General features: G+C 44.7%; 1 protein-coding gene across 1 annotated transcript in view; it reads right to left on the bottom strand.

The window, feature by feature from the left end:
* The window catches only part of LOC141093984 (uncharacterized), a 61,194-nt gene that overhangs the window by 11,325 nt on the left and 34,175 nt on the right, over nucleotides 1–15,694 (bottom strand). Inside the window, exons 3-7 of the mRNA XM_073579658.1 lie at nucleotides 7,602–7,750; nucleotides 7,293–7,472; nucleotides 7,087–7,210; nucleotides 6,910–7,007; nucleotides 6,621–6,711 (exon numbers count right to left, since the gene is read on the bottom strand). Of these exons, the coding sequence (XP_073435759.1) occupies nucleotides 6,621–6,711; nucleotides 6,910–7,007; nucleotides 7,087–7,210; nucleotides 7,293–7,472; nucleotides 7,602–7,679 (571 nt within the window). The 5' untranslated portion in view covers nucleotides 7,680–7,750. The remainder of the gene's footprint in view (nucleotides 1–6,620; nucleotides 6,712–6,909; nucleotides 7,008–7,086; nucleotides 7,211–7,292; nucleotides 7,473–7,601; nucleotides 7,751–15,694) is intronic.

Here is a 15,694-nt window from a genome sequence, read left to right as displayed (position 1 = left end):
AAACAAGCAACTCTGGTAAACCGTTTGTTAGAGGCTTTCCCAGCACACAGCAGTGGTGCTGGTTCTCCCATGAGCAGTAGTGGGCACAATGGAAGAGGTGTTCGTGGTGCACACAGCCGAAGTGGCATTGGAGACAGGGGTTTATTGACCATGTTGTGGAATGATTTCTCAAGAACTGCTCACACGACTGCTAATACTGCATCGATTAAAAGTGCCAGGAGACAGAAGTTGTCAACTATGGTTACAAACTACTTATCCTCCCATATCGAGGTTCTCCCTCACAGGTCATTCCCCTTTGACTATTGGGCCTCTAAACTGGACACCTGGCCTGCATTGGCACAATATGCCTTACAGGAGCTTGCTTGCCCTGCTGCTAGTGTGTTATCTGAAAGAGTCTTCAGTGCTGATGGATCAATCCTAACAGAAAAAAGGACCCGTCTGTCGACCCAAAATGTTGATGCTCTAACTTTCATTAAAATTAACCATGCATGGGTTTCAAAGGACTTTGTCCCACCTTCCCCTGATGACACATAGGTTGCCAGAAAACTGCCTCGCTTTTGTCCTCCTCTTCCTCGGACTTGCCCAATTCTGCCCTTTGCAGCAGCTGAATGACCAGCCAACACATCAACATATGCCATTTTTTAAACCTCCCTAACTGGGCTGCCCCCCCCCAAGGGCTGGGGTCAACACTTGGTGCACCCGGGCAAGTGCCATTGCTCTGAACAGATGGATGGGCACACTGATGGCCGATGGCACTGGCACAGGGCCCCTCATAGTACAATACAGTGGCTCTTACGGTGGGGGGCCCACTCGCCGTAAGACACACCAGCGTACTTTGAGGGGCCCTGTGCCAGTACCGTCGACCACGAGTGTGCCCCCCATGCTTGGTCATGGCCACAGCACTTGCAAGTTGCAATACTTACCTCTCCCTGCTCCACCACTGTGTAGTCTGGGCAGTTAAATCCATCACAGGGTTCACAGGGACGGCCACTAGAAATTTGGTGTATTGATCGATGATGGTTATGATGTAGCTATGGCCTGTCCTGCTGGCCTCTACCTTCAGATGATCAATGGCTACCATTTGTAATGGACGTCAACTTACAAGCGGATGCAGTGGTGCTTTATGATCACCTTTCACTGTTGTGATAGTCACAGACGTGTGACATTCCTGCCACGGTTTTTCAATGTCTCCTCTCATGCCAATCCAATAGAATTACCTGCGGCCTGTGACTTCTGTCTTTTACACTCCAAAATGATCAGACACAGCATGATAGGCAGTGAGGACCATGTCTACATCTCTCCCTGTGATCACAATTTGATGTAGACAAGTAACGGTGATGTGATCCACACTACTGCGAAAAAGCAATCCTTTCTTCACAAAGAACCATTTTCGCTGTCTCCACAGACACAGTAGTTGAGGGTCTGCATCGCCTCTGCAACATCTACCAGGAGGTTTTCCCTCGATGAGTAATTCCCAAATTTCTGCTAACACTCGACTTTCTGTCTGTACTTGTATCCATGTAGTTTCCAGTAGTGGAGAGTCTGGACTGGCTTACTGAGATAGAAATATATACAAAGATTTAAAAGTACCACAACACTGTATACTGTTGTACGCTTCGACTACCTTTCCCTTTCCTACTTTTTAAATTCTGGTATAATACATAGTGAGCCTGTGAGTATCTGTGCCTGACTCCGGAAGTATAGACAGAAATTTACAATTACCCCTAGACTGGATGCACCTGTTATGTGCTGATACAGTACCTTTGTTCAAAATTTTGTATTACGGTAGCATACATAGTGAGTGAGCGTGTGTGGTTTACGCCTTCTATATATACGGTGAATCGGAGATACCAATTTTTACCCTATACTCAATACAGCTTGTATCTTGTTATACACTACCTTTGTTCAACATTTAGTATTACGGTCAAATCCATACTGGGTAAGCGTCTGAGAGTGACTACAGGACTATGTATACGGAGATTTCAATTGTACCCTATAATATATATACTTCCTATCTTGTTATCCAGTACCTTTTTTACAACATTTTTTATTATGGTCAAACCCAGACTGAGTGAGCGTCTGAGGGTGACTCTGGAAATATATACTGAGATCTCAAATTTGGCCAACACTGTATACAGCTGTATGCTTCTGATACAGTAACCTTTTTAGCTATTTAGATTCTGGTGTAACCCAGAATGAGCCAGTGAACGTCTGTCTGTTACTCCGGCAATATATTTGGAGCTTTAAAATTACCCCAACACTGTATAAAGCTGTACGCTTGTGTTACATTACCCATTTACAGCTTTTCATATTCTTGTGTAATCCATACTGGGCTTGAGAGCGTTTGTGTCTGCCTCCTGAAATGTATACGGAGATTCAGAATGTTTACACTATACTATATATACCTTGTATCTGGTGATACTGTACCCTTTTTCAACTTTTTATTTTATTGGGTAATCCATACTGAACCTGTGAGTGTCTGTGTATGACTCATGAAATATATACGGATATTTACTGTTATCCCTAGACTGTATAGAGCTGTACGCTTCTGATACAGTACCATATATCTGCTGGTATTTTGGGTCCATTTTCCAAAACATGAGGAAGCATGGTGGAAGAGGATGCGGACGTGGGCGTGGGGGGCCACCTGGTACTGAGGGTGGTGGTGGTGCATCTGCCGGTAATGCCAAAAACACAATAGCAGCTAAGGCAGGAGGTGTTGAGCCTGTGTCATGGTGTAGCTCTGGAAGGCCTGTAAGGCTCCGTTTTCTGGGAGTAGGTAGACTGCTTTTAAAGCCGGAGTTCCTGTGTATAATGTCACTTAGATTTTTTAAATTATTATTGATCAGTATTGTACTATTCAGTCACTATGTAGTGGTAATATGTGGTTTGGTCATGGTGTGCTGGTAATTGTTCCTTGTATGTGCTATTATTTGGTGACTATATGGTGGTAATATGTGGTCTGTCATGGTGTGACAGCATTTATCCCTTGTATGTGGTATTATAGGTCACTATGTGGTGGTAATATTTGGTCTGGTCATGGTGTGATGGTATTTGTCCCTTGTATGTTTTATTAATGGTCATTTAAAAAAATGTATGACTCATTTCCTTAAAAAAAATACATAAAAATATATTTATATTTAATAGGTTAGAGTAGAGTAGGGTCGGCCAAAAAAGTCTACCTTGTGGTGGCGGCTTAAAAATTCTTTTGGCCAGAACAAAAGCTGCTGGCTATGTATGTGATCTGGTGTTTGATGGGAACTGTTAATATCTGATTGATGAGGACATGGTGAAGTTGAGTTTTTCATAGAGTGAGCAGTGGGACTGTGGAAGGTTCGAAGGGTGGAGGTGGAGCTGAGGCGGAGCCTGGGCGTAGTCTCAAGGGGGCCCGAAAATTTTGCCAGTATGGGGCACCGAAATTCCTAGTGGCAGCCCTGCTGCTCAGTACCACTTTACCTGTCCTGCATACACAATGCACAGTACCACTCCTCATGTACGGTATATATACACTGCTCAGTGCCACTTTTCATGTCCTGTATATATACACTGCACAGTACCACTCCTCCTGTCCTGTATATACATATTGTACAGTACCACTCCTCCTGTGTCGCATATATACACTGCACAGTACCACTCCTCCTGTCCTGCATATATACACTGCACAGTACCACTCTTCCTGTCCTGAATATATACACTGCACAGTACCACTCCTCCTGTCCTGCATATATACACTGCACAGTACCACTCCTCCTGTCCTGTATATATACACTGTACAGTACCACTCCTCCTGTACTGTATATATACACTGCACAGTACCACTCCTCTTGTCCTGTATATATACACTGCACAGTACCACTCCTCCTGTCCTGTATATATACACTGTACAGTACCACTCCTCCTGTACTGTATATATACACTGCACAGTACCACTCCTCCTGTCCTGCATATATACACTGCACAGTACCACTCCTCCTGTCCTGTATATACACACTTCACAGTACCACTCCTCCTGTCCTGTAAATATACACTGCTCAGTACCACTTTTCCTGTCCTGTTCTTGGAGAGGTGACATTGGTCTTTGGGAGGGTTAATACTGGTTTATTATTTTCAGGAATACTATGGGAAAATAAGAAATACTGTATTTTTCAGACTATAAGACTCACTTTATTCCTTGCAAAATGTGGAGGAAAATGGGGGGTGCGTCTTATAGTCCAGATGTACCGGCTCTGGCTGTGGTGGGGAGGTGGGGGAGCGGCATCAGTGGAGCAGTGGGTTACAGAAGCAGGAGCCAGCGGCTGTAGCTATCTCCTGTGCCCGCTAATAAAGAGAAATGAATTTTCACTGCATTCCACCCCCATGAGTATGGAGGGCAATGAATATTAATTTCTTTTTAGCATCCTGGTATGATTGGCCCCCATCCCCATCCTGGTATGATTGGTCCCATCCTTATTCTGGTATGATTGGCCCCCACCCCCACCCTGGTATGCAATGCCCCATCCTTATCCTGATATGATTGGTCCCATCCTTTCCTTATACTGATATGCATGGCACCATCAGAAAAGATTAAAAAAACAAACCATTACACTTACCTTCCTGGCACTCCCTTGCAGTGTCCTGCTCCATAGCCAACAGCTGCTTAATGTTTGTAAGCAGCGTATGGCAGGGATATCATGCGCTGCTTGCAAGCTGAAGGGCAGTTGCCGGAATACTCAGTGCTCTGCATGCAGGGACTGTTTGCGCGGAGAGCAACGAGTATTCAATGCTCTTCAGTAGCGCGCAGTGTCATCCGGAGCCGTCCTCCTGCGGCTGGCGGTCATGTGTGCCGATATTAAAGAGAAGTGAATATTCAGAATATTAATTTCTCAAGTATAGGCACACGTGACCACCGGCAGCAGCAGGAATGCTCCAGCTGAGACGGTGAGCACTACTGAAGAGCAATGAATACTCACTACTCTCTGCAATGAACAGTCCTGGCATGTAGAGAGCACTGAGTATTCCAGCAGCTGCCCTTCGGCTTGAAAGCAGCGCATAATGTTCCGGACAAGTGCTGCTTACAAGTATAAAGCAGCTGCTGGCGTCGGAACAAGATCCTGCAAGGGAGCGCTGTGAAGGTAAGTGTAAGGTTTTTTTTAAATCTTTTCTGATGAGGCAATGCATACAAGGACTGGGATGGGGGCCAATCATAACAGGTAAAGGATGGAGCCCTGCAGACCAGGACAGGGATGGGGGCCATGCATACCATTATATGGATAAGGGTGATCATTCATGCCAGGATAAGGATGAGGTGGACCATTCCTACCAGGATAGGGATGCGGAGTCATGCATACTAGGATGAGACGGGGCCCTGCATACCAGAATAGGGATGGAGCCATGCATACTAGGACGAGATGGGGACCCTGCATATCAGTATAGGTATGAGGGCGATCGTTTCTGCCAGGATAGGGATGAGGAGGCCATGCCTACCAGGCCAGGGATGAGGTGGCATGCATATCATGATGGGGATGAGGAAACATGCATACCATGATGGGGATGAGGAAACATGCATACCAGGATAGGGATGAGGGAGCCATGCATACCAGGATAGGGATGAGGGGCCATGTGTTTCAGGATGGAGATGAGGGGACCATATTTACCAGGATAGGGGATATTAAGTACAGAATTGACCACATTTTTGCTTCAGTCTTTTTTTCCCCTAATTTCCTCTTCTAAAACCTAGGTCCATCTTATAGTCTGAAAGATATGGTGTATATATTGGAAAACCCATTTAAATGGATTATGCAAAGTAATTCCCTATCCCGAGACCTATGTAGTCCCTGGCGTCCGACTGCTGGGACCTCCATGATCCCGAGAACCAGTGCTCTAAAGAAGAGGTCGATCATGCGCACTGAGGTGGCATTCACACATGGCATTTCAAATAACTCATTTAAGATGAGTGTTGAAGGGCACAACAAAGTATAACAAAATACACTGATCGGGTGTGGGGGGAGTGTTATAGTATGTGGGCTGGTGGGGTTTGTGTGGCAGGGCTGCTTTTTTATCCCAGTCCGACCCTGAAAGTCAAGATAAAGGGAAACTGTTGCTATTGTACAGAAATTCACACTTGACACTCACTGCCCATTTAATGTTGTCAATCATAGAAGCAACTTTTGGCAAAAAAGACCTGGTCTTGTAGGGACCATATGAGCACATTCAGCAGCACAGAAGGGAGAGAAGGTAGATTCATCCAATAAGATATCAGGGTTCTAAGAAGCCAACAGCATCATTACCCTCTGATTTCTGATACAGACCCATCATAATACTTATCTTCAAGTGATTTTCTAATTTATCAGAACATTCTATGTACGCTGTCATTTGGCTTTGTAGTTTACAGATCTGGGCAGGTAACGGTCAGAGTGTTCTAATCCCAGGGGGTAGGTGGATCCTCCAGGTGGTAAGTTTTATAGAAAAGGGCTTTGAATGCCCAAAGTCATTTGAACAGTTTTGGGTGCAGGAAAATGTTGTGATCTAGAGGCAAAATGGTGATCATGGTAATACGGCCGGACTACACCAACGATATAGCAGCCACAGCTGGTGACTGATAAGAATCTGTGACTTCTCTGCATTTAGTGGTTACCACTCACCTGGATAGTCATATGTGGGAATCTCCTCTTTACACCGCTCATCACCCCTCACATATGTCTCTGTAGTATTAATATGGGTCAGATCTTCACCCTGAAACAAATATTGTAAAAGTCACGTACAGATCGAGAAGTCACATCTATGATCAGCTCTAATCCTGCCATCTCCACCGTTCTCATTACACAGGTACAAAACATATAATACTGGTGGATAAAACAAGACTGAGCACAAGACCTTCACAGTCGTCTACACCACATAGGGGAGATCTCATCACACCTTCTCTCCATCTACCTGATGATCCTGAGGAGCATTAGGATCTTCTTGTTTACAGTCCTGTGGAAGAAGAGGACGGGGACATCTCTGTGGTGTTGTCCTCTTACTGGATAGAACTGGAGGAAACACATACAGAGACTGAATTCATTCTTTTCAAATAGATATAGGCCGAGTGTATTTAGTCCTGTCTATTACCTGGTGATGTGAGGGGCTGGGGAACCTCCATTATGACATTCTTGTACAGATCTCTGTGTCCTTCTAAATACTCCCACTCCTCCATGGAGAAATAGATGGAGACATCCTGACACCTTATAGGAACCTGACACATACAATGATACTGTCATCCCCCGATCCCTTCATAGCATTACTGTATAATGTCCCAGCATTCCCAGCAGTGTCACCTCTCCAGTCAGCAGCTCAATCATCTTATAGGTGAGTTCTAGGATCTTCTGGTCATTGATGTTCTCATGTATCAGGGGGTGAGGTGGAGGCCCCGTGATTGGGCTCAGGGTCCTTCCGCATCCCTCAGACACAGGGTCCTGACTGCATTCACTAGAGGTCTTCTTCACTACTGTGTAATCCTGGTTATGGAGAGATACATTAATTAATCTCACTACAGACATTTCCAGAGTCCTCACCTCTCCAGTTCTGTCCATCTGTTTTTCCTATAGATAAGAATGATGTAATGGGACGTCATCAGGATCTCTCACCTCTCCAGTAAGCCGGAAGAGGATCTCTAGGGTGAGGTGTAATATTTTCTCTGCCATCTTTTCTCTGTCCATATCCATCTTTGATGGGTAAATCAGGAAAATTCTCTTATGTAGAAGATCTTCACTGAGGGTTCCGATATTGTAGAGATCTGAATGAGAAGATGAGCCAATGTAACATCATAAAATCCTGTGTAATAATACAATTACTGGAGATAATAAGGGAAACATATGAGATTTATTATTTTACACTATTTTATTTTCTTCTTTACATATACTAATAAAACCTATATATTTAGGCCACAGACAACAAGCAGTTTCCTCCTCGGAGTCGGCAGCTGAATACGTTTCATAGACTCATCTTCCATAACGCTAATTCTCGTCTCATTTACCGACACTGGAATCGGCATTAGCAATACTGCAGGAGATATTCATTACACGTAACAGGAGAAATAACTACTTCATGATGAGGACGACATCTTCATCTTCTACTACGGCTCTAGAAGCATATTTGTCCAGAGTCCGTCACTGACTCCATCCCCACCGGCCGTCTATATGAAGGTTTCCCGTCTTCCCCGCACTGTAATCTTCAATCATGTTAGATCTCAGCTCTGATTCACACACAGAAGTTTGAGGCTTTTATAAAAGCTTTTATGTAAGAACATCAAGACAGAAGTTATTTGCTGCCAATATCTCCATGTAATCTTCCATATATTACATGAAAAACACCAAAAAAGTGTGAAAATATTCCTAAAATAATTATAATGAAGTGTTGAGGCACCAAATAGAAAGTTTTTACCCAGTATATGAACACATTGAACCAATGTTACAACTTCCACTATATTAAATCTTCAGGGTGACTATTTATAATCAAGACAATGGAATGAAGAAAATCAGCACTCACCCCTTTTGGAAGATACTTCAGTCCTTTCTAATTTATTTGATTCAGGACAATGACAAAAAGTGCAACAGTGCTAGCAGTGTGGTGGCAGGTGCAGTAATTTCGAAAAAAAAAAGATATGACGGACAAACGTTTTGGACTTCTACTGGTCCGTGTTCATCTGGTCTAAGAAAATGGACCAGTAGAAGGACTGAAGTATCTTCTAAAAGGGGTGAGTGCTGACTTTCTCCATTCCGTTATCTTGATTACAAAAATAAAATTGAGGATGGTGGTACTGTGGGAACATTATACGGTGTGTGGGGGCCAGAAAGGGGCTCCGTACTATGAAAGTAATAAATGTGTCATGATCCAGACCGGGTTTTGAATCCTGTCTTCCCCTCTCCCGGTCTGGTCATGTCAGGGGTTATCTTTTCTCTGCCTCGTTCTGGTGTCAGGTCTGCTATTTCTCTGCGCTGCATCCTGCAGGCAGTGTCAGTTATATTTTCTGCCAACGGCATGAGTAGCGGACTCTGGTGATACCCTGATTTGTCCTGCTATGTTTAGGTGACTTTGCCCGTGTCTGTTCCTTCCTCTCTTCCCGCCCCAACTCAGTGTTTCCTTAGTACTTGGATTCCCTGGTACATGACTCTGCTTTGGCTAAGACCTGATGCTGTCTCTTTCTTCTGGTACTTCTCCTTCTGACCGGTACTAACCTTTTGATGCTCCTCAGACTCTGTTTGATATTCCCCTTGGTACTTCGCTTCTCTCTGGTATCGAACCGGCTTGTCTGACTATTCTGCTGCCACCTGGTGGTAGCCTCACTGCAGAGTTGCTGGTCTGCTCTGAGCAGAATTGCAGTCCTCACTCCCCTTTGCAGCCATCTAGTGGAGTTTGCATTTACCTGCAGAGCTGCAGCGTGACATTATAACTGACCCTAGACAGTTTTTTTTATTTGTTCCTCTCTTTATGGATCCACTTCATACTCTGGCGGATCAGACGTCTAATCTGACTCAAATGTTGCAGGACTTGTCTGTAAGCACTCGGAACCCATAGATGTCTTGCTACCCTCTCCTGAACCTATGGTCAGGCTCCCAGATACTTTCTACAGGGAAAAGGAGAAGTTCCATACATTCAGGGAGAGTTGTAGGCTGCTTTTCTCCCTCAGACCCCAATCCTCTGATGATGTGAGTCAACGGGTGGGGATAATCATTTTGATACTCCAGGAGGGTCCTCAAACTTGGGCTTTTTCTTTACCTGCTACTGCCCTAGAATGTGTGTCTGTGGATAGGTTCTTTGAGGCTTTAGGACTGATTTTTGCCAAGCTGGACAGAGCTGCCAAGTCAGGGTGATTTTCAAGGAGTCACCCGGACTCTCAGGTACCTTTTTCCACAATTCAAAATATTTTGCTGTAGATGGAACTTTGTTGTGGGGATTGTTACACACCTACTTCAGCTTTCATGGACTGTGGGTCATCCTTGAAACCCCAATTCATATCATTGCTGTTGATAAAACACCGCTGGTTAGGAATATTGTTAAACTTGTCTCAGAGGAGTTCCTCCTCAAGGTGGTTTCCTTGTATCAGAAACACACTTCATGTTATGTTCTGGATATTTTGGATAATCTTCCAGTGGGACTGGTATTGGGATTCCCCTGGTTACAGCTGCACAATCCTGTTATTGACAGAGAATCTCGGGATATTGTGAAATGGGGTCCTAATTGTTCAAAGGGTTGTCTTTCTGCTGTGCTGGTGTCGTCCGTTAATCTGGATGGTATTCCGGAGTACCTGAAAGATTTTAAGGATGTGTTTTCTGAAAAAGAGGCTGAGATCTTGTCCCCACATCGCCCTTATGATTGTACTATTAATCTCATTCCAGGTGCTAAATTGCCCAATGCCCGTCTGTACAATCTTGCCGGCCCGGAACGTACCGCTATGAAAGAGTATGTCTCAGAAAGTTTACTTAAAGGTCACATCCATCCCTCTGTCTCTCCTGTGGCTGCTGGATTCTTTTTTGAAAAAAAAAAAAAAAAGATGGTGGTTTACGTCCTTGCCTCAATTTTCGGGAACTAAATAAAATTACGGTGAGAAATAACTACCTCCTCCCGTTTTATCCCTGATCTTTACAACCAATTATCTGGGGCTAAATGGTATTCCAATTTGGACCTCAGGGGAGCGTATAATCTTATTGGTATTGGTAGGGGGATGAGTGGAAAATAGCATTCCTCATCTCTGAGGGTTTGTTTAAAAATTTGGTCATGCCCTTTGGTCTCACGAATGTGCCACCAGTTTTTCAGAATTTCATTAATGATGCATTTTCTGACTTCACTGGATGCTTTATGGTGGTATTTTTAGATGAAATTCTTGTATTTTCATCTGACAAAGAATCTCACATGGGTCATTTATGTGCAGTTCTTCAGAGGTTACGGGAGAACTCTCTGTTCGCTAAACCTGAGAAGTGATAATTTTTTGTCCAAGAGGTGTTCTTTCTTGGGGTCATCCTGTCTGCCAAGGGGTTTCGTATGGACCTTGGAAAGGTACAGGCCATTGTTGATTGGGTGCAACACAGATACCTTAAAGGTCTTCAGCATTTCTAGGGTTTTGCCAATTACTATTTCAAATTTATTAAGAGGTTGTCTCAGGTTGTCAAGCCTCTCACTGATCTCACTCGTAAGGGGGCTGATCTTAAAGACTGGTCACCCTCGGCAGTTGCAGCCTTTTCTACATTGAAAAAATGTTTTATGTCTGCTCCTGTATTTGTCCAGCCCAATCCGTCTGAACCATTCATTGTTGAGGTGGACAAATCAGAGGTGGGAGTGGGGGCGGTGCTGTCTCAGGGACCGATCACTTTGACTAATTTAAAACTTTGAGCTTTTTTCCTCCAAGAAATTTTCTCCTGCTGAGAGAAATTACAATGTCAGGAATCGGGAGATATTAGCCATAAAACTGGCTTATGAAGAATGGAGGCACTTTTTGGAGGGGGCTATTTAACGGATCACGGTGATTATAGACCAAAAGAACTTGTCGTACATTGAGTCTGCCAAACGTTTGACCCCTAGACGGGCAAGGTGGTCGCTTTTTTTTTCACGTTTTTATTTTTTCATCACCTTTTTGGCCAAGTTCCAAGAATGCCAAGGCTGATGCCTTATCTCGCAGCTTGGATCTGATATCATCTCCCGAACCTCCTTACTCCATTCTTCAGCATGGGGTGGTCGTTGCTGGGGTGTCCTCTGAATTGGAGCGGGATATTCATGAGGCTCAGTGTTTTGCTCCTCTGTCATTGCCTGATAACAAGCTCTTCGCTCCTGTTAAGTATCGGTTGAGGGTGCTCCGGGAGTTCCTCGACGGTGCTTTCTGTGGGCACCCTGGAGTCTTGGCCACCCGGAGAGCTATTGCTAGACTGTTCTTGTGTTCCTCCATGTCTTCTGACATCACCATGTTTGTGTCTGCTTGTGCTACATGTGCAGGTGTTAAAGTCTCCATAACAGGCCGGGGAACTGGTACCATTGCCATTGCCAATTCCGGGTAGACCTTGGACTCATTTGTCCATGGATTTTATCACTGATCTCCCTCCTTCCAATGGCAAAACTGTGGTCTGGGTAGTGGTTGACAGATTTAATAAACAGGCGCATTATGTACCTTTGGCAGGACTGACTAACGCTGAAACACTAAGTTGTTTATTGAGCACGTTGTGTGGTTGCATGGCGTGCCTCTGAATTTGGTGTCTGATAGAGGGGTGCAATTTGTATACAAATTCTGGAGGGCATTTTGTAAGAGATTGGATATTAGCTTGACCTTCTCCTCAGCCTACCATCCTGAAACCACTTGTCAGACCTAGAGGACCAACCAGTCACTTGAAAAGATATTGCGGTGTCTTGCCACATCTCAGCAGGATGATTGGTGTTCCTCGTTGCCCGTGGCTGAATTTACATTTAATAATCAGGTTAATCAGTGCACCGGCACTTCTCCGTTTTTCTTTAACTACGGTTTTCACCCCCATTTTGGTGAATTTTCCAGGTTGGATTCGGGGTGTCCAGGGTCTGATTCGGCGGTTCAATGGGTGGGGGAGGTGTGGAGGGAGGTCCGGAAGAACATTGGGGTGGCTCAGGGCAAACAGAAAACATTTTGCTGATAAGCGTCTATCTGTAGGACCTAAATTTCTGTTCCCCAATGTGTTCCATAAGTTCCTTCTTATGTCATTTGTACCTTCCTCTGCATGGTCTCCATCTCCTCCGCCTCCTGTCACTGTGGAAGATCAAAATTGAATGGATGGTTGATTATCGCATGGTTTGCAGTTCACTTCTGTACTTGGTATATTGGAGGGGTTACGGTCCTGAGAATCGATCTTGGGTCTGGGAGCGATCAGTCCAAGCTGATCGGTTGGTTCAGGCTTTTCATGCATTTTATCTTGGGAAACCTGGGGGTCCGGTGGCACCCCCTTGAGAGGAGGGTACTGTCATGATCCAGACCGGGTTCTGAGTCCTGTCTTCCCCTCTCCCGGTCATGTCAGGAGATAACTTTTCTCTGCCTCGTTCTGGTGTCAGGTCTGCTATTTCTCTGCGCTGCATCCTGCAGGCAGTGTCAGTTATATTTTCTGCCTATGGCGTGAGTAGATAAGGTCTCTTTCACACACCAGTTTTTGTCTTCAGTCACAATCCGTCTTTTTTTAAAAAAAAACGGATCCAGTGAATGATGGCACTGGATCCGTTTTTTTCTCATAGACTTGTATTGGCGACGGATTGCGACGGATGATCGTCGGTTTCATCCGTCGTTTGACGGATCCGTCGTAAATTCTTTGTCCGTCGGCCGGACACAATGGACAAAGTAACAATTTTTGTGTACGTCAAAAAGTCCGACAGCGACGGATCCAGAGCCGTCCGTCGTTGGCTATAATGGAAGTCTACGGGCGCAGGGTCTGTCGCTGTCCGTCAAAAGACAGAATCCAGCTATGGATTCCGTTGTTTAAAACTGAGCATGCCCGGAATAATTTCTTTCTTTAATTTAACCCCTACAGCTGCTTTTTCCATTCTGGCACAAAAAAAATCTCTCTCTTTCTCGCTCTCTCTAGAATTCTGTTCCTTTAAAACTCTTACAGCTGCTGCTTCAATGGATCCGTGAAAAACACAGATCCGGTGCATCAGTTTTTTACAATCAGCACAGGATCCACTTTGACGGATTGTGACTGATTTTAAAAAATTGATGTGTGAAAGAGGCCTAACTCTGGTGATACCATGATTTGTCCTGTTGTGCTTAGCTGACTTTGCCCATGTCTGTTTCTTCCTCTCTTCCCGCCCCAACTCAGATTAACCCCCCTGAATGTCACCCTGTCATGGGGGTGAGTGGGAAAATTGTGTTGGAATTGATGTACCCACTGCTGGATAAGGGTCATCACCTCTACATTGATAACTTTCACACCAGCATCCCCCTCTTCAAGACTCTCTCTGCCAGAGGTACAGTTGCCTGTGGCGCCATGCGAAAAAAATCAGAGAGGCCTGACTAAGCCACTAATTGGGCAAACGCAGAGAAAAAGTAAAAGCCGAATCCAATGCAGCGACAACATGCTGGTTGTCAAGTATAAGTGTAACAAGCACGCCGTGTTACACGGTTCAGATAGGGGCGGGACAGGTCTCATGAATTCTTTGGAACTCTGGGGTACCCGTTACTCACGGCAACCATGTACTGCAGCTTCCTTAGGCACAAGATGAGTCGACCTGTTCACACAGATACAATTGATAGAGTCCTCATGAACAGTGTAGTTTAATGTCACAGCTCATTATTATTATTATACATTTAGATAGCGCCATTTATTCCATGGCGTTTTACATATGAAAAGGAGAAATATAGACAAGTACAATAAACATGTGTAAGACAAGGGACACTCAAGTACAGAATTAGAGAGGAACCTGCCCATGAGGGCTCACAGTCTACAGGATACACTAGGAGAGGGTAGAGCTGGTCGTGCGGTGGTTCAGAAAAGTGGGGATCATTGCAGGCTGTAGGCTTTCAGAACAGGTGGGTCTTCAGGTTCTTCTTGAAGGTTTCCATTGTTGGTGAGAGTCTTATGTGTTGTGGCAGAGAGTTCCGGAGTATGGGGGAAGCACGGGAGAAGTCTTGTATTCGGTTGTGCGAAGAAGAGAGAAGGGGCGAGTAGAGAAGGAGCTCTTGAGAGGATCGAAGGTTGCGTGCGGGTAAGTACTGGGAGAGCACATCCAGTACAATTCAAGTCTCTTAAGTACAAGCTTTATAAACAGTACAGTTGCTTCTTAGAGGCACATTGACGAACAGTCTCTTTTGATAGCACAGTTCATCACAGATCAAGACTCTTTACAAAGGCACAGCAGTCCACAGCATTCCTTCTAGCACAGTGTAATGGAGGAGGGGGGAGGGTTTGCTGAGGCAGATTATCCCTGTAACGCAACTTCTTCCTGTCCTTATCTTCCTGATCCTGACAGACTTTCTCAACTAAACGTATAGGAGATAGGATTCCATTACAGAGTGGAGTTGGGCTATGCCCCTAAGGTTCACTTGCCTGAACTTTTGTGAGAGAGAGATCACACACCATTCATCCCTTTGGATGCCAGAACAGTAAACAATTTTCCCATAATTTATCTGGGGCTTTGATAATCACTCCCTATCTCCTGTGACTGTATTAACCCCTCTAGTTGCTGGATGCTTTTGAACCACAGCATTTAGCACTACTTCTGCATGTCACACTCTTCCCTTCTTTTTGAATGTCGTCCTGGACATTTGCCTCAATTGATCGATCTGACCAATTCTAAGACAGTGGTGGGAGTCATGTCACTTCATATACATATCTGTTATGAACGGGTAGCCGAGGAGGAAATAAAAAACAACAAAAGCTAAGTCTCAGAAAACCAAAGAGGTTGGTAACTATGCAGACTGCAGACCCCTGATCCTAACACGCAGCTAGCAGCAGTCGTGGAGCGTTCCTATGGTGGTCCTAGAAGCCTCGTCACAACCGGAGAAACTAAATAAGCCTAAAGCAGGAAAAGGGGAAAACTAACTGCCCCAGAGCAGACCCCAAAGAAGAGACAGCCCCCCACATGTATTGACGGTGAAAAAAGATGAAAACACAAACAAAGGCAGGAAAATAGGCTGAGCAAACGATGGGGCCAGACTAACTAGAAAGGACAGGAAAGGAAAGACACTATCTGCAGTCTGCCAAAAAACCCTACAAAATGTCCAACACAACTGATAGCA

This window comes from Dendrobates tinctorius, unplaced genomic scaffold, assembly GCF_039654945.1.
Source record: "Dendrobates tinctorius isolate UK_male_01 unplaced genomic scaffold, ASM3965494v1 ptg000063l, whole genome shotgun sequence".
Taxonomy (NCBI): domain Eukaryota; kingdom Metazoa; phylum Chordata; class Amphibia; order Anura; family Dendrobatidae; genus Dendrobates; species Dendrobates tinctorius.
The sequence above is the reverse complement of the archived record's forward strand: the minus strand, read 5'-3'. Positions and strand labels throughout refer to the sequence as shown.